At 38.3% G+C, this 19,056-nt stretch overlaps 1 protein-coding gene across 4 annotated transcripts in view; it reads left to right on the top strand.

The window, feature by feature from the left end:
- The window catches only part of ADAMTS9 (ADAM metallopeptidase with thrombospondin type 1 motif 9), a 175,441-nt gene that overhangs the window by 10,922 nt on the left and 145,463 nt on the right, over positions 1 to 19,056 (top strand). For all 4 annotated transcript variants that reach the window (XM_003309854.6, XM_528704.8, XM_016941459.3 and 1 more), the window contains exon 4: positions 18,306 to 18,595. In XM_003309854.6, the coding sequence (XP_003309902.2) occupies positions 18,306 to 18,595 (290 nt within the window). The remainder of the gene's footprint in view (positions 1 to 18,305; positions 18,596 to 19,056) is intronic.

Here is a 19,056-nt window from a genome sequence, read left to right as displayed (position 1 = left end):
GCGGATCCTTCCCATTGCTTGTTTCCAGATGAAATCCCAAGTTCTGTTTCACAGACACTCTCTATTTGACCCTGAATTTTGCACAAGAGGATTTAGTGGTTCTTATCAGTGCTTCCTGGTAGGTGGGTGAGAGAAAGGCAGGGAAGAAGGCTGTTTTGTTTGCCTGGGCCTGGAAGGCAAGTGTTTTTCTCTAACTCAAACTTCTCCCTCACCTTCCCATCTCAGCAAGGCCAGGTAATTTTTGTTTCTTAAGGCATTTAAGAACTGTCTGCTCTGTGACCCATCAATGCTGTGCCTAAGGAAATAATCGGACAATTGCGTAAAGGTGTTTATGAACGAGATCCAGTACAGTGTTGTTTATTATAGCAAAAGACTGGAAACAGCCTAAGTGCCCTTTGGGAGGAAGATAGATCAATACATTATGGGGCAGGCATATAATGGATTCCTATGCAGCTGTTAAAAATGATGGCCTGAATTTATGTTACCAAACACAGAATATATATTCAGTAAACAAGCAGGTGATAAACTAATATGTTTGGTAGGATATTTTTTTTTTAATGATAAACTCTATTTGGGTACATGTGTGTAAACAGAATATCTGAAGTAAAGGCATGGAAATATTAACAGTGATTATTTATGGTTACTAGGAACATAGGCAGTCTTTACTTTTGAACTTTTATATTCTTCTATTTTGTGACTCCTTTGCCATGTTTCTTTAATAGTTTCATAATCAGAAAATACAGATAAAATGAAACAGGGATAGTGGCATGGATTTATTTTGCTAGACCTATTGAACTTGTCACTGGAGACCAATAGCCAAGCCACATTTTGGTCTCTTAGGATCTTAGGACCTTAGAAGTGGAGATTATCGGTCCTTTATTTTCTTGGAATGAGGCAGTCTCAATAACCAGACAGATAAAAATCCTGCCTGTGTCTACTTCTTTGGGACATCTGTGGCTGGTTAAAGTTGAATCTCTCATTCAACCCAGCTAAATTGCCTTGTGCCTGTTGGACTGACCCTGGTATTATTAAGATTTAATCTCCATTAGGCACTGGGGACTCTGTTTATCACTCCCATTGGAAGGTACCATCACTTCCTGATTGGGATTTCCAGGCTGCAGTTATAAAGGCTGGAAAACATAAGATGATAATTAAAGCCATCATCTGTTAGGCCCTTATGTGCATATGGGATCACTATGCTACACACTTTACACACATTATCATATGTAATACATTGGTCAGCATTGTAGGGTAGGTATTATTACCCCTATTTTACAGTTGAGAAAATTAGCTCAAAGAGGTTGAGAAACTTGTCCAAAAAGTCACACAGCCAGGAAGAAGAGAGTCTGAGCCGTAACCCAATCTGTTTCCAATGTGCTATACTATGGGACAAGTTGCACAGAAAACACAAATGGAAACTGCTACCTAGAAACCCCTTTTTTGGTTTGTTTGGTTTTTTGAGACAGAATCTCACTCTGTTGCCCAGGCTGAAGTGCAGTGGCGCGATCATAGCTTACTATAGCCTTCAATTCCAGGGCTCAAGGGATCCTTACACCTCAGCCTCCCAAGTAGCCAAAACTAAAGACATATGCCACCACACATGGCTAATTAAACAAAAAAAATTGTAGAGACAGAATCTCCCTGGGATTACAGGACTGAGCCATCATGCCTGGCCTACAAACCCCTTTTTAACTTCAGTTTTTGGAGCATCTTCTTTGACTACCATCTAATTTCCATTCCCTAGATGATACTAATAAGAGTTGACATTTGCTGAGCGTGTATTATGTGGTAGCCTCTGTTCCAGGCACTTTACATGGATTACATATTTCAATTCTTACCGCAAACTCCATTTTGCAGATTGGAAAACTGAGACACAGAGAAGTCTGTAATGTTGACTTGCCTGAGGTTATAAAGCTCATCAACATACCATTTTCTTCAGCCCTTATGTCCTGGTCTAGTTAGGGGATATTTATTGGCCTCGGTATTGATTTGACTGCATTCATATATGAATTATTTTTGCTGGCAGGAATTTTTAAATGCCTGTCTGGAATTTGATTTGATTTGAGGAAGGCTGCTTGGTGCCTGAAATTCCCACCAAGACTCTAATGACTCACAGAGGCCTTGTGTCTGTCTCCAGCAGGCCTCTGATGGAGTGTATGCTTGTTACACATTAACCTCTTGGATCCCATTAATAATTTAGCATAGATTAGCTGATTAGATTAGCTACCCTTCGAGTGGTACCCAAATGGAGTGAGAGACAGAGCTAGGGAGCAGACCCCTGAGGGGGCTTTCGGTAAAACATTCTGGGGCAGCCTATGGGTTCCAGGCAGTGACGAAAGCTTTGGCTGACTTCAGAATCCTGCCTGGGCCCCAAGCGGGTCAGTGGTTGGTGGCTAATTAGTGACTTATGCTAGGAACTTGTCTGCCTGCACTTTCACCACACACTTTCTGCATTCTTAGACCCTTTCAGCCTTGTAAAGATCAAGAAAAGGCAGCATTTAAGGAACTGTGTACTTGGCAATGTGGAAGCACATTATGGTTATTTCATTTACTCCTGCAACAGTTCATGGGAGGAAGATGCTCTGATTATTCTCATCTTACAAATAAGAAAGCTGAACTCAGAGAGGTGAACAAACTTGTCCACAGCTTGCAGAAAGGGAAAAAGCTGGCACTGCAACTCAAGACTGATTATGAATTTTTAAAGTTAGTTATTGCCATTTGGGATTTATGGTTTGAGCCTGATTTCCTTTCATTTTCCCCTTTTTGTTCTTCATCGGTGTTTATACTTTTTTTCTCTTTTTTATAGTCTTCAATGACTTTCTGTCTAATAAACAGTCAATATAAGCAATGACATCTAAAATCCTTGGTAAATTATTAGAAAATCACTGTTTTAAATACATTCATTCTTTATTTCTTCAACTTGATCTACTGAATGGTACTTATAAAAATTTTGCTTTCCTTTTTTTTAAAAAAAAACTTTAGTGTTAATAGTGTAGTACTCCAATAAAGTCATTAAGAGGTAGTAAAAAAGAAACTTCTAATACAGGAATTGTACCTTCTTTCATTTGTTCCCACTTATTCATTAAATTTTTTTAAAAAATTATCATTTTGTTTTTAAAAACCATTTTATTATGAACATCTTCAAGCATACATAAAGCTAGAGACAATAATAAAATGAACCACTGTAAACACCATGAATCTTAATAATGACCAAGATTTTTCTACATTTGCATATTTTTCTTTATGCTGAGTATATTAAAACAAACTCAAGATACCATCTCTAAATATTTCATGATAAATCTTTGAAAAGTGGGGATCTTTTCCTAAGTAACTATAATATTATTAATATTTGATATGTAATATTAAGTAATATTATAAATAATGTTTCAGCAAAATTAACAATTCCTTCATATTGCCTACACAGTACCTATATTAAAATTTTTCTCATTGTCCCCAAAATGCCTTTTTACAATCATCAGTTAGATTGTGATCTAAACAAAGTCCACACATTGCAACTCATCGTTGTCTCTTACGCAACTTTTCACTTTGTTGTCGTCATCGCTATTGTTAAAATTGCTATTTTCGTTCTAGTTTGAGATTTGCTGCATATAGCCCCTTTTTCCCTTCCATTGCTCCTAGTCTTTGCTTCATCTTTATCATCATCAGGTCAGGCTGCAGTTGCAAGGATTAGAAAAGCAAGGCCAGTCTGCAAGGCCAGAGCAGGTACCCAGAGCAAAGCCCCTGGGCCATTAAGCCACTTCTCAGAGTGATTTAATTGAAGGGAAAGGCAGTATCTTTGGGAGGTTTTTTGACTCCTTGTCTGAAGTGCCTTGATGGCTGTCATTGTGATGTTCCTATCAATAGGAAGATCCTCAATTTACAGTGCCGTCATGCATAGGGTGCGTGCGACCCATGCATTCTTGTTAGGTAATTTTGTGAACATCACAGAGTGCACTGACACAAACCTAGATGGGATAGCCTACCACACACCTAGGCTACGTGGTACATAGCCTATTGTTCCTAGGCTACGTGGTACATAGCCTATTGTTCCTAGGCTACGTGGTACATAGCCTATTGTTCCTAGGCTACAGACCTGTACAGTATGTGACTGTACTGAATACTGTAGGCAATTATAACGTGATGTTAAGTATCTGTGTATCTAAACATAGAAAAGGTACAGTTAAAAATTTAGTATTACGATCTTAGGAGACCACTGTCATATCTGCATTCCGTCATGGACTGAAATATTAAACTAGCTTTTCTATCCTTAAAGGATCTCCCTCACCTGTGTTTTGAAGCCCAGAAGGGCCAGTTTGCAATTAGGAATGTAAGGTGGCAAGTTAGGTTTGTACCTGAGATTAGGACTCATTGACATATGAAATATGCGTATTCCCCAAAACCTTTGTTGTTGTTGTTGTTTTGAGAGTCTTGCTCTGTTGCCCAGGCTGGAGTGCAGTGGCGCGATCTTGACCCACTGCAACCTCCACCTTCCAGGTTCAAGCTATTCTTGTGCCTCAGCCTCCCAAGTAGCTGAGATTACAGGTGTGCACCACCACACCCAGCTAATTTGCATATTTTTAGTAGAGACAGGGTTTTGCCATGTTGGCCAGGCTTGTCTCAAACTCCTGGCCTCAAATGGTTCATCTGCTGTGACCTCCCAAAATGCTGGGATTACAGGCATGAGCCACCACACTTGGCCCCTAAAACTTTTTAATTAAGCTTCTGGATCCAAAGACAGCCAGAAGAGCTGCCTGCTTTACACCTTCTGTGCCATCTCAGGACTTTTCCCTGTTTCTTGCTAATCATATTTTAGGGATTCCTGACACTTTGCTTCAGAAACCCATTCCCTGCTGAAGAAAAGGGGTGCTACAAGGATGAATACTTGATAATGTGTTCACCTTCATAGGAACCATCTGAAACTGGCTAAGATGCACATCTTTCTTTAGAAGGGACTTCAGAATCAGCAGAAGGCTCTGGAAGAGGGCCATCTAGCTGATAGAGGCAGGAGGATTTTCTTGTTAACCTGAGAACCCTTCAGACCTTTCACTTGAGTAGGCTGTCTTTTTAAAGTAAGACATGGCAAAGTTTCTTGAGTTTCTTCATAAGAGGGGATAAGCCCACTTTGGTTAATAAAGTGCTATTTTATCATGCATTGAGGTTTAACATTTGCACCTTTGTATCTGCCAAAGATGGTTTCTTTATGATAATTGTATCATAAAAGAGTCTTTATTATAGCCATTTATGGCTGTGTTTTCTCATTTGACTTTTTACCTGTGGACCAGATATCTGCATGGATGTTCTGTGCAACTGAAAATCATTAATAAATAATCTGAATATCACAAAAAAAGCATGGATAAATGCAAGATCTGATGTGGTATGCACATGTGACTGAGTAGTGGGCTTTGAGAAGGAGCAAAGTCAAACGTGAGGCAAATGTTGGCACAAGTCTTCCTTTTTATTGATTCCCAATTCCTATATGACATTAGAATTAGAATGAATGTTAAAAATGCAGTTGCTGTGTGGAAAAAGTTCAAGTTAATGTTATTGGCTTGAGAATTTTTCTGCTAATTATTTTTTATTTTTCGAAAAATCTTTTTATTTTCCATTCGTGTTTCCTAGTGTTTTCCTTCCATTTTTCTATTAATGTATAATTTACATGCTGTAACATTTACCCTTCCTAGCATACAGTTCTGCAGGTTTTGGCAAATGTATACAGTCATAGAACCATCGTGATAATCAAGTTAAAGTACAGTTTTTGGTGTCCTTTGTAATCAGCCCCTCTCCCCACCCCTGTTTTCTGTCTCTATAGTTTTGCCTTTTGCAGAATATGTAAATAATCACTAAGTACAGTGTGTTTGAGGTTCATCCACATTGTTGCCTGTATCAGTAATTCATCCTTTTTTATTGGTGAGCTGTATTCCATTGAATGGATATATCACCATTTCTTTAACCATTACCCACTTGAGCGACAGTTTTTGACCATTACAAATAAAGCCACTATAAACATTTGCATACAGATTTTTGTGTGAACATAAGTTTCCACTTCATTTGGATAAATACCTAGGCATAAGATTACTGGCTTGTGTGGTTAATGTATGTTTCACTCTATTAGAAACTGCCAATATATTTTGCAAAGTGGTTGTGCCATTTTGTAGCCCCGCCTGCAGGGTACGAAAGTTCCAGTTCCTCTGCATCCTTTCCAGCACTTGGTATTGTCAACATTTTGTTGTTCTGCTTTTGTTTTTTGAAGTTTAGCTATTCTAATAGGTGTTTAGTGGAATTTCATTGTAGTTTTTATTTGCATTTACCTAAAGGCTAATGATATTGAGTATTTCTTCATGTGTGTATTTGCTATCCATCTATCTTCTTTGGTGAAGTGTCTGTTCAAATCTTTCAGCCATTTTTTAAAACTTAGAATATTTGCTTTCCTATTACTGAAGTCTGAAAGTTCTTTATTCTGTATATAAGTCCTTTGTCAGATATAGTTTGCAAATACCGTCTCCTAGATTGTGGCTTGTCTTTCAAAAAGTCTCTTAATTTGCAAATGCTTATTTCATACATAGCTTCTTTATTTTATCGCCAATACTTCATGCACCGTAGATTTCATGCAGTCCCAGAACTACACAGCAAGAAAGTATAGTGGAGCATGCAGTATAGAGCTTGTCCAAAAAAATGGAATAGGAGAGGTTTATTTAGGATTTATTATTCAAAGCCATGGTCTAGGCCAAGAGAAAAGGCAGTTGTTATTTTTATTGCTCATCTGTATCCAGAAACACAACTCTCCATGTCCAACCAGTGTATTTTTTGATGGGAATGTGTTGTCTTAGCTCATGGGTGAAAACAGGTCCAGAGGAGCCTCTGCATAGGTAAGAATGCAACTGTGTTGTTTTGCATGTATGTTGCATGTGTGTATGTGCATGCAGACAGGAGAGAAAGAGAGAGCCAGAGGGACAATGAGACAGAGACAGAGGTAGAAGAGTTTGGTATTAATAGTATGAGATTCAGCCCTTGTGACCACATGCCCTGCTGCTGAAGAGGGATAGAAGATATAACTCCATAAATCCTGAAAGCTTCCATTCTGTGCTTTGTGGACAATTTAAACGCTTTTCCAGCGGTATCTTTGATTGTATACTTTTTTTTCTTTCAAGCCAGTTTCCTAATTCTCACATTTCATGTTATTTCATTGTAACAAGTCAAATTAGAGAAAATAGAAGTGGTTTTTCAGAAACTATTATCTGTTCTAGCAGGTCCGAAATAAAATTTTCCCAATGAGTAATGGAGATGTGTAGACTGTACTCCCCTTAATATAAGTTAACATCAGCAAAAGTCCACTCCTTTTGTGTTGTTCTCTCTCTTTTGGAGTCATTCTGTCTTATTCTACCCTGCCACCCTGCTGACTGTTTCATCCATACCCTTTCTGACAGTGACAGTGGCTCAGAGGGAATCTCTGTTGGGTTTTGCCCCTTTGGAAACTCAGAACTTCATTTTTAATCATTATTCACTTTTATCTTTTAAAATATAAGAATTCATAAATTTTTAATACTGGAGGAAACTTTAGAGAGAACTTCTATTCCAGGCCTTCTCTTTATGGATAAGAGGATCAAGGCCCAGAACTTCGAAGGGACTCCTAATCTTGGAGCTAGAACGAATGGCAAAATTGAACACAGGCCTCTTACTTCCCAGTCCTGTGTTCTTTCCAGGCTGTAAAACAAGGAAAAGCTGCAGATGGTGCCTGCAAAGGGGATGTTCAAAAGTATGACTCAAATGAGCTTTGGGAATTGCCATTGTATTTATTTCAAGGGTGGGAATAATTAAGAATGAACTGGTGAGACTGTTCAAGAAGTTGTCTCAAGCTTATAGAGAAAGATAGAAAGCTTTCAATTCATTTAAGGGATTAAGTTGTCATATCAAGAGTTGAGTGTACAGCAACCAAATATGATTTTAAAATAAATAAACCAATCAAGCCTTTTCTGAGCTGGGCCAGGGTATTGGGGAAGGTGGCCTGTGGCTGGGGAGGAAGACCAGTGAGGTTCACTGGTCATTGGAGCACAGCATGCCCCTGTGGTCACTCACTTCCGTGGTCATGGAACATGGACATTGTGATGCAAAAGGGTTTCAGTTGCAGGCCTTATAAACCAGTCCTCAGTGCCTGTAAACTAGGAGACCTGTGTATCAAAAGAATGTGGGAGATACACTCCCTACGAGTTGCTTAGATGCCTTTTTAAAGAGCTCCAGCCCAACTGCGCTTTAATCTCTGATATGAGAATGATACCTAGACCCACCACAGGCACCACATTGAGCTTCAGGGCCACCCACGAGCTGCAGTGAAATGTCAGATAGCAGGCAGATCCCAGCAGCAGGCCTGGGAGCCACTTCGTTCCAGCAGCCTTAACCTGCTGCTCATTCTAAGTAATGAGAGTCAGCACAGCCCGTGCCTCCAGAGGACTTCCTACCCACCAGGCCCTGTTCCGACACTTTATGTAGAGTAAGTCATTTCACCTTCCCTACTGCCCTATTAGGCATGAACTGTCATTATTCCCTTTTCACAGATGAGGAAACTGAGGCACAGAGGGCTGAAGTGACTCACCAGAGGTCACACAGATTGAATGCAGAGCAGCTGGGATTTACACACGGGTCTCTCTGATTCCTGAGCTCACACTCTTATCTCCCACAATACGCTGTCTCTGGTATCCACTCTGTAAACACTTACTGCCTAGAATGCACCATCCTATACGGTCACCAGGAGGCCCTTGAGATGTGGCTAGTGTCACATGTTGAAATAATATTTTGCATAATTGGGTTCAATAGACTCTATTATTAAAATTAATTTCATCTGTTCCTTTTGACGTTAAAAAAACGTGGCTACTAGAAATTCTTAACTTTCACGTGTGGCTTGCATTTTATTTCTACTGGAGAGTGCAAGCTTGGGAGATGCCAAGCCGTGGCACAAAGCAGCCTGAGAGGCAGCCATGGCAAGTGCACTGCAGCCAGGACAGGGTGTCTGTGGGCAGTTGGCACCCTGACAGGCAGAAAGGTCACTCTCCCGCTACTGCTAAGAGATGGAGTGAATCGAAACCAACATTTCCTAAAGGGTACTTTGCAGGATATTAATAGCAAAACTAAATAGTCTCTTAGTAAAACACAGGCCCTGGGATGTTCAGCGTCTTATACTACTTCAAATAGATACTTTAAATATTTTCTCAAGTTATTTCAAGTGTCCCTCAGTTTCCTCATTTCTGAAATGAAGGTAATAGTTCCTACCATATCGGGTTGCTTTGAGGAATAATCAAGTTAATCCATATGAAGTGCTTAGGAGAGTGCCTGACACAGAGAAAAGCACCCAACAAACGTTGGCCAGTATGATTATAGCCTATAGTCATTGTTGTTATCACACTTAGTTGAAGGAGCTACAGAATGGAGAATGAAAAGGACACAGAAGGGCTTTTGGGGGTAGTGCACCCAGCTCTCATGCCCAAGTCAGCAAATTTAACTCCCCAGGTAGCTGGAGGCACCCACCCCCTTAGAAGGTAGTGAGGGGACCCTCAGACACCTTCCACTGCCCACCACCGCCCCTTAAAAGCCAAGAAGCTTCTCAGTTGTTGCCTTCCACTCACACGCCCTTCTCTCCCTGAGAGGGAAGCCCATCCACACATCCCACCTGCGTCTTGTTATAGTTCTAGTGATGGTGCTGTCCCCATCACTTGCCTCTTAACTTGGCAAAGATCCCTTAAGTTTGGCAATCATGCGACTCAACACATGTAAACTGGTTTCTTTCCTGCAAGACTTCTCAGGGCTCTTAAAATGCTAATGTGCATGGAGCAAGTTCCAGATGTGCATGCTGTGTTAAGTGTTTTGCAAAGTTAATTGATTTGTTTTTGGAACTATGTTATGGGACTAATGTTCCATAAACCACTCTCATGGAAACATTGTTTATAAAGGTTCAGGCCAGCCCAAAGTGAGTCTTAGCCACAATCTCTTCTGCCACCACTGTTTGTATTTATTTACTGTCAGCACTGTGCATGTAGCACTACTTGACACTGGGCACATCACTTAAAAAAATAATAATAAAACAAAAAAACAACAGCTCACACTATTGTTTGTTTGGTTGATTTTTGTTGAGACAGGGTATCCCTTTGTTGCATATGCTGGTCTTGAACTCCTAGCCTCAAGCATTCCTCCTGCCTTCACCTCCTAAATTTCTGGGATTACAGGAGGATCCACTGCACCCCATCAAAGATTCTTTCTAAAACAAAATTGTTTTGTTTGAGAATGTCAATATACTCATTTATAAAGATCAGATGTTTTGCATGCTACAAGTAAAACAATACCACTAATAATTATTATTATGTTAAATATGTAATGGACCTGTCCTCTGTGTCATGCCCTGCTTTAAGGGCATTTTATGTATTATCTCTTTTAATCTCCACAGTTACTATTTGCAGTATGCTGTTATTACCATCATTTTACAGATGAGGAAACTGAGGCTTTAAAGAAGGAAATCACACAAGAAAGGGCAACTAGAGTAGCTTTAGGGGAGGAATGGAAACCAGGGTTGGCCTGGCTCCAGAATCCAAGTGGAACACCACAGATGATTCCTGTTCAGACTTCCTTCTCTCTGTCAAGCTTGGGTGGAGTAGAAAGGGGTCTCGCCTTGCTCCTGAATCCTCCCTTTGGTCCTGTGCTCTGTGAAGTCACAAGGTAGCCCAGCGCCTTGAGGAAACTCAGTTAAATTTTGATAAACCTTACAAAATAGAGAGCAATAATTAACTTTCCAACTGTTAATGTTAACATTCAGATCTCCTCGGCCCAACCCCATTTGGTGGGAAACACTTCAGTGAGTAACCACTGAATAACGAGGCCTGGCTGGTATTTGCTGAAATAATCCCAGTTATTTAGTAACATACTGTGCATTTTATTGTATTGCAATGTGAAGTGAAGCTCATTTAAAACATTTTTACCAATAAATCAGCAGATGTTAAAGTTTTTTGCTGTGAGGTTTTTTAAAATAAGGATACTATCTTAAATTTTTATAATCCTTTTTTTAAAAGATCGGACCCACGTTTTATTCTTGTTTTGTCATTGCTGTTGTTTATTTCAACTTATCTAGCCCAGTACTTGGCACAAAATCGATGTTCCAGGAGTGAATTTTTTAAAAATTTAACTTATAATTTATAAGAAATTCTCTATATGCTTTCTTATTTAATTCTCAAAATAGCCATAAGATGGAAGCAAGTATTTATATGCCCATTTAAAGGTCAGGAAACTGAGGCCCAGAGAAGTGACTCAGAAAAGATCCTTCATATGGGATAGTAGGGTGAAGACCAGCCCTCAGCGATTCTGGTTTTGTAGTTCCTCCTTTTTTCACAGTATTAAAAAGTTGGATGTCAGAAATGCAATCAGGCACACTCTGTGCTGATTTGCCCCACTAGGAGTATACAGCTCATGGCTTTGAAATTGTTAATGTAAGCCAGAAAATTGTTTTTAAGCATACTTAGTCACTCTACCTTAAATGGTTCCTTTTAGTTCCAACTCACTTTATGATTTTGTGACTGGCAAAAAATAGAAAAATATGATAATGATATCTATTCATTCGTTCCTATGCACTAGGCACTGTGCTAGCCCTTTGCATGCATGATCTCCAATTATTCCTCAAAGCCACTCTATGAAATAGGTACTGTTCTTACTCCACATTACAAGTGGGAAGACGGAGGGTGAGCAGGAGTCAGTTATGTGCCCAAGGTCAAATAGGACTTAAATCGGGCCTCCCTCCCTTCATTGCATGAGTTCTTCAAACATTGGCTGTTTGTGGCAGTGTAAGCGTGACTACTTCCCTTTTGTGAGCATCGACGCCAAAGTAGTTGCAAAAGCCAGTATTAACTCATGTCCTTGTAATAAAATGTTAGAACTGTAATACCTATGATGTGGCGATAGGAAACATACAGTTGCCAGTTAGAGCTTTTTTAAACACGTCTAAATTTATTTAGATGCATATATGAGGATTCAGATTGCTAAGTATTACACTTTTCTTCTAATGCAAACATGCGTTTACTACTTGGAGGCATCAATATGCTATTTTAGGATTTGAGCTGGGCCAGGTTCTTCATAAGCTATTTAATTAAGTAAACATGATTAATTTTTGAGGAACCCTCAAAGAAGAAGAAACATGAAAAAATGATGTCCTGTTTCGAAGTGTCTTATTTGAACTTCAAGAAGAAGCAAGAAAATGGTGTAACCACTTTGGAAAACAATTTGGCAGTTCTTCAAAATGTTATACATAGAGTTACTGTATGACCTAGCAACTCTGCGGCTATGTATATACACAAGAAGAACAAAAATATATTCACCCAAAACCTTGCACATGAATGTTCATAGCAGCAATGTTCTTATTCAGTTGGGTTGAATGTCCACCCAAATGTCCACCAATGATGAATGGATAAACATTATGTGGTATATCCATACAGTAGAATATTTAACAGTAACAAGTAATGGAATACTGATGCATGCTACAACATAGACGAACCTTGAAAACATTGTACTAAGTGAAAGAAGCCAGTCACAGAAGGCCACATATTGTATGACTACTTACATGACATGTCAGAATAGGCAAATTTATAAATACAACAATATAGGTTAGTGATTGCCAGGGGCTGAGGAAAGGGGAGAATGGAATGGCTGCTAAGAGGTATGGGATTTCTCCTTGGGATTATGAAAATATTCTAAAGTTAGATGGTGGCCATGATTGTGGAACTCTGTGAATATCCTGAAAACCACTGAACTTCATACTTTGAAAATTGTATGGTATATAAATAATCTTAAACTATTATTAAAAATTAATCATAAATGTAAAACTACGTAGGAGGAAAAAAAGAAGAGCAAGAATACACAGACCATTTTTTCAGTGCTTTCCAGGACAGTGAAATTTTATTATGTAGCCCGTTCTGATTAAACTGTAAGCAAAGTGACTTTGCAAATTCCTGAAACACTAGCCTCTATTCCTCCTTTAGCATTACACTAAAAGCTCACAAAAGAGAAATGTGGATCACTTTCTGTTTATCCTAACAGTGTGTACTCCGTTGGTGAAAACTATTCTGTTATTACAACTCTATTCAGAAGCAAGAGAGTTGAGTGGGTATACAAGATATAGTGTCTATTTTTAATGCTATTTTTAATGAGAAATTCAAAGTTGCTTGCTAAAATGGTTAATGTGATAGAAATTAGTTGGATTAATTAGGTGAATAAATATCATTCTAACTCACTAGGAGAAAAAGGTCAGATTGATAAAAGACTGAGGAGCATTCTGTTTTAGAAGATATTGCTTTTGATCCTGAAGAAATAATTTGGGTTTTACATTTTCATGCCACCTAAAGTATGCTGAATTATTTCTTTGATACACAGATTACTTGTGGGTGAAATATCCTCCAGAAATATTACGATTACATGAGTTGTTTGCTGGTAGAAATTGTAGCCTCTTTCTGATTAATGCCTTCATTTCTTTGATTTTATTTATAAGTATACTTTGTTTCCATTTATGGCCTTGATTCATCTGCAGGTTTTCTTGTGCCCAAGTCCTCTCTGATGATTCTGATAGTACATTTGTTTTTCCCCTCTGATGATTCTGATAGTACATTTGTTTTTCCCCTTAGTGGTCAAAAAAAAAAAAAAAAGAATTCCATACAACATTTCCTGAGTGTTGTTCTCACTGCAGTACTCTTCTCTAAGTAAATCCAATAAATAAAATCATGATATTTACAGAAAACATTAAGGATTATTTACTTTTCACTAACTTAGTGATATAGTTTCTCTTTTTTAAACAGCTTTATTGAAGTATAAGTCCCATACATATTACTCACCCATTTAAACTGTACAGTTTAATGATTCTTTGGTATATCCACAGATATGTATAATCATCATTTCAGTCAATTTTAGGATATTTTTATCACTTGAGAAAAAAAATCTGTACTTTTTAGCTAACCACACTCCCATCTCCCCACTCCATCTCTGTCCAAAATGCTTGAGACTAGAATTCTTTCGGATTTTGGATTTTTTTGGATTTTAGGATGCTTGCATATACATAGTGAGACATCTTGGGCATAGAACCCAAGTCTAAACATATCTCTTTCATATACACCTCATACACATCGGCTGAAGGCAATTTTATTCAATAGTTTTATTAATTGTGTGCATGAAATAAAGTTTGTGTTAAATACTTATGTGTGGAATTTTCCACTTGGTGGTGTCATGTCAGCATTTAAAAAGTTTTGAATTTCGGAGCATTTTGGATTTGGGGTTTTCAGATAAGGGATACCCAACTTGTACTACTCTACTTTCTGTCTCTGTAGATTTCCCAGTTTTAGACATTTCCTATGACTGGGGACCTTTGATGTGTGGTCTTTTGTGACTGGCTTCTTTAACTTTCCTGGTAGAATAAAGTCCATCAAAGTGTTTTATAATGATAAAAAAGTCAATTTATAAGGAAGATATAATAATTATAAACATGTATGCACCTGAGAACAGAACACCAAAATATGTAAAGCAAAAACTGACAGAAATGGAGGGAGAAATAGACAATTCAACAACAATAATTGGAAACTTCGGCACCCCACTTTCAATAATGGATAGAGCAGCCAGGCAGAAGATTGACAAGGAAGTAGAAAAGTTGCCCAACACTATAAACCAACTACTAAGAGATATCTATTGGACACGTTACCCCACAAACAGCAGAGTATTCTGAAGTGAACATGAAACATTCTGCAGCACACACCAGATGCAAGAACATAAAACAAATTTCAATACATTTAAAAGGATAAAAGTAATACAGAACATATTTGCTGATCACAATGTAACAAAATTAGAAATCCATTACAGACAAAAAATGAGAAGCTCAAAAGTATGTGGAAATTAAACAGCACACTCCTAAATGAACAATGATTCAAAGGAGAAAGCAGAAAATATTTTGAGATGAATGAAAATGAAGACTCAACATACCAAAACATGGGATGGTGCTAAAGCAGGGCTTAGAAGAAACTTTAGAGCTGTAAATACTTCTATGAAGAAAGAAGAAAGGTCTCAAAGCAATAACCTAACCTTCTACTTTAAGGCAACAGAAAGAAAAGAGCAAGTTAAAACTAAAGCAAGCAGAAGAAAAGAAATCGAGATTAGAGCAGAAATCAACAAATGAGAAATAGAAAACTAATAGAGACTTTAAATCTTCTAAAATGTCTAACACTTTACTTACTATAATAAATCAAATTATAATATTTACAGAAGACATTAAGCAAGGACTATTTATTTTTCACAGTATAAGTGATATACTTTCTTAATGTATTAAAAAAATTTAATTTTCAACATAGCTTCCATACACCTGTTGTAAAAAGCAAAAATCTTCGTGAAAATATCCACCAGGCACTGTCTTTTTCTCAGTTCACATTTACTTTGGAAGCTGTTCACCAAATCATGAGCTCATTTCAAACCGTAGCTGTTGAGAAAGCTCACCTAATCGAAAGAGCACAGTTTCGGGAATTGAGCAAATCTACGACTGATTCCTTGTACCTCCACTTCCTGCAATGTGACTTTGAATAAGTTGCTAATTTCTTTGAGACTTATTTTCCTCATCGGAAAAATAGAGGTAATTTTCTCGCTTTGAAAGGAGTAAGTAAGATAACATACATAAAAGAGCCGAATTCAATGCCTGGTACATAGTAGGTGCTTGTCTAATATCTAGTCTACATTCATTTGATGATTTAACAATTGATTTGGTCCTGGTATGCATATATTGAAAGCTCATATATGTATACAAATGCCAGTTGGTAGACATGCAATACCCATTGGCATTGGTATACATATATGAGTGTTCTTGAAAGAAAAACTAGAAGAAGAATCTAATGTTACATCTTATGTACCAGGTTTTTGGCTAGCGATATTATCTATAACTGGACTGCATAAAACTTGTTTGACAGCTTGTTCAGATTTTACTATAGTAATCCTCCCTTACCCTTGGGGTATATGTTCCAAGATCCCCAGTGGATGTCTAAAACCACACATAGTACCAATCTGATTGCCATCAGCCAGAAAGTTTCTGTTCCTGTCTTCCAACCACAAATTTAATGACTTTCCATCTTAAATAAACTGATTGTGCACTGTATCCGTAACTTTTGCAGTTTGAGGTGTGACAGCAAAACTAGCACCAGCTTCTTTTCATTCTTCACAATTTCACAGAGGGAAGATTTGTTCTTACCATAGACCTTAACAACCTCAGCATGCAACGTTTTTTTTTTTCTTTGCTTATTAAGTTGGGAATTTTCACCTTTTCGCTTAAAGGAAGCACTTTACAGCTTCTTTTTGGCTTAATACGAATTACCAGTATCACTACTCTTGCACTGTGAGGCTGTCATTAAGTAAAATAAGGATTCCTTAAACACAACACTGCAATACCTTGACAGTCGATCTGATCACCGGAATGGCTACTAGGTGACAAGGTGGGGTGTGTATATAGCTACCTTAAAGGATGATTTCCAGCCCCAGGCAGGATGGGGCAGGATAGTGCCAGAGTCCATCACACTGCTCAGAATGGTATGCAATTTAAAGGTTATGAATTGTTTATTTCTGGAATTTTCCATTTAATATTTAAGGACTGAGGTGACTGCAGGTAACTGAAACCAAGGGAACCGAAACCATGAAAAAGGGGGGACCACTGTATTTTAATAATGACTAAAACAATCAGGCAAAATGCGCATCCTGGCCTAAACTGATTCTTTTAGCAATTGGTTATAATGGTCAAATATTTAGGCCCTTCTAATATGAAACCACTTAAAATTTAACTGTTTTTAATTTTTATTTTTACCTTTGGTATTGATGTAACAAATTCTATTCCTTATGTGTTAGGTAAGCATACACTTCTTCATTGTACAATTCTGTTGCCTATTTTAGACCACAAACTGGTGGCATTAAAGCATTAAAGCACATTTATGATCTGATTGTCAAGTTAACTGATTAAATTCTGTTTTTACTCAAAGTATATTTTGGCAGGCACTTTAATGCTTATTCTGTTTATTGCATAGTTGATGATGCAAACATTCAGTATTTTCATCAGTAATATAAACTTCAAGCCAAGTTGGAAACTAGTGATTCTCAAAATTTCAGTGTTAATATCAGTCACCTGGGGATCTAGTTAAGTTTAGATTCAGGCCTGGGGTGGGGCCAAAGAATCTGCATTTTAACAAGCTTCTAATTGTCAATTTTGCTGGTCCACGGACCCTACTCTGAGCAGCAAGACTGTGGAGAACCCAAGAAGAGGCCTAGGCATGAGCTGGAAATGAGTAGAGCTAATCTGACATTATAAATCATGGTCCCAGCTGCCTGCCCAGACTCTCGGAGTTTAATTTATTTCCTTAACTGAGCCCTGGAGTAAGTTAATTAAAAATTCAGAGACATTGAATTGCTGTGATTCTAATATTTTAAGTATTGAAATGATCTAATAATGTAATAAAATACCTGGTTGTGCATTTTCTACAGTTCCTCTGTATCGTCTGTTAGCCTGTCCACTTCTCAGACCTCTTTGTATTAGAACTCATTGAATAGCACGAGTGATATATATGAAACATTTCCTTTTTTTTTTGTTTGTTTGAGAGAGAGTATCCCTTTGTCTCACCCAGGCTGGAGTGCAGTAGCGCAATCTAAGCTCACGTCAGGCTCTGCCTCCCAGGTTCAAGCAATTCTCGTGCGTCAGCCTCCTGAGTAGTTGGGATTACAGACGTGTACCAGCATGCCTGGCTAATTTTTGTATATTTGGTAAGGACAGGGTTTCGCCACGTTGGCCAGTCTGGTCTCAAACTCCTGGCCTCATGAAATTCACCTGCCTCGGCCTCCCAAAGTGCTGGGATTACAGGCATGAGCCACCGTGCCCAGCCTCCATTTAAGTTTTTTAGAGCTCTGTAGCTACATTACTGGCCCTTACTATATCTATGGCAAATAACAGTGAGTGTGAGATTCCTTGAATCAATCCCAGCAAAGCTGTTGTTAACAAATGAATAAGAATCACGTGCAATTGTTTCCCTTAAGCTCGGGCCTGATTTTCTAATACCGTAAGTGAGCAAGTATGAAAGCTTCCCAGGGAAGCTAATCTCAAATCCTTAGTCACTTAGGTGGGAGTACGGATTGAGGTGCATCTGTAGAGTCCATGGTATGGAGGACTTGTTTTTATATGTAGTTTGACCACAGAGGGATCAATTTAAAATGTGTCAAATTAAATTCTTAATATAAAATAGATGTGGCTTGAAATGTAATGCATACCATCTGATTTGTTACAGAACACAAAAATAGGCACAGTAAAGACAAGAGGAAAACCAGAGCAAGAAAACGGGGAGAAAGGATTAACCTGGCTGATGACGTAGCAGCATTAAACAGCGGCTTAGCAACAGAGGCATTTTCTGCTTATGGTAATAAGACGGACAACACAAGAGAAAAGAGGACCCACAGAAGGACAAAACGTTTTTTATCCTATCCACGGTTTGTAGAAGTCTTGGTGGTGGCAGACAACAGAATGGTTTCATACCATGGAGAAAACCTTCAACACTATATTTTAACTTTAATGTCAATTGTAAGTACATTCAAACGAAGGTGATTTATGAGGTCTCTAAATGTGCCATTGGGGAATGGGTTTCCACTCAGTGCTTTGGAGGACCATTCAGAACTGGCATTTCAGCCATTCAGGCAAGTGACTGAAGAGAATATAAGATTATTTGTTGGTTGCCTTTTTAAACTGACAACAGTGGTTATCGATATGGAGTGTTTATTCTGTGTTAGACAATGTGCTTCTTACTTAAAAGGTATAATTTTGAATCCTTCTGGCAACGCTGCCAGGTGAGATTATCAATCATGCCCATTTTATAGATAAGAAAACTGAGTCTCAGAGGAGTTAGGTCACTTGCCCATGGTCAGGTAAATCACTCATAAATCACTTGGACACTGCCTGTGGCCTTTAGCTTGTCCAGTTCCCAAAACCAATGCTTTTTGCCTCACTTAGGAACTTTGTACAGCCAGTTGTGGATATTCAGTAGT

This window comes from Pan troglodytes, chromosome 2 (genome assembly GCF_028858775.2).
Source record: "Pan troglodytes isolate AG18354 chromosome 2, NHGRI_mPanTro3-v2.0_pri, whole genome shotgun sequence".
Taxonomy (NCBI): Eukaryota; Metazoa; Chordata; class Mammalia; order Primates; family Hominidae; genus Pan; species Pan troglodytes.
This window is presented reverse-complemented; position numbering and strand designations above follow the sequence as displayed.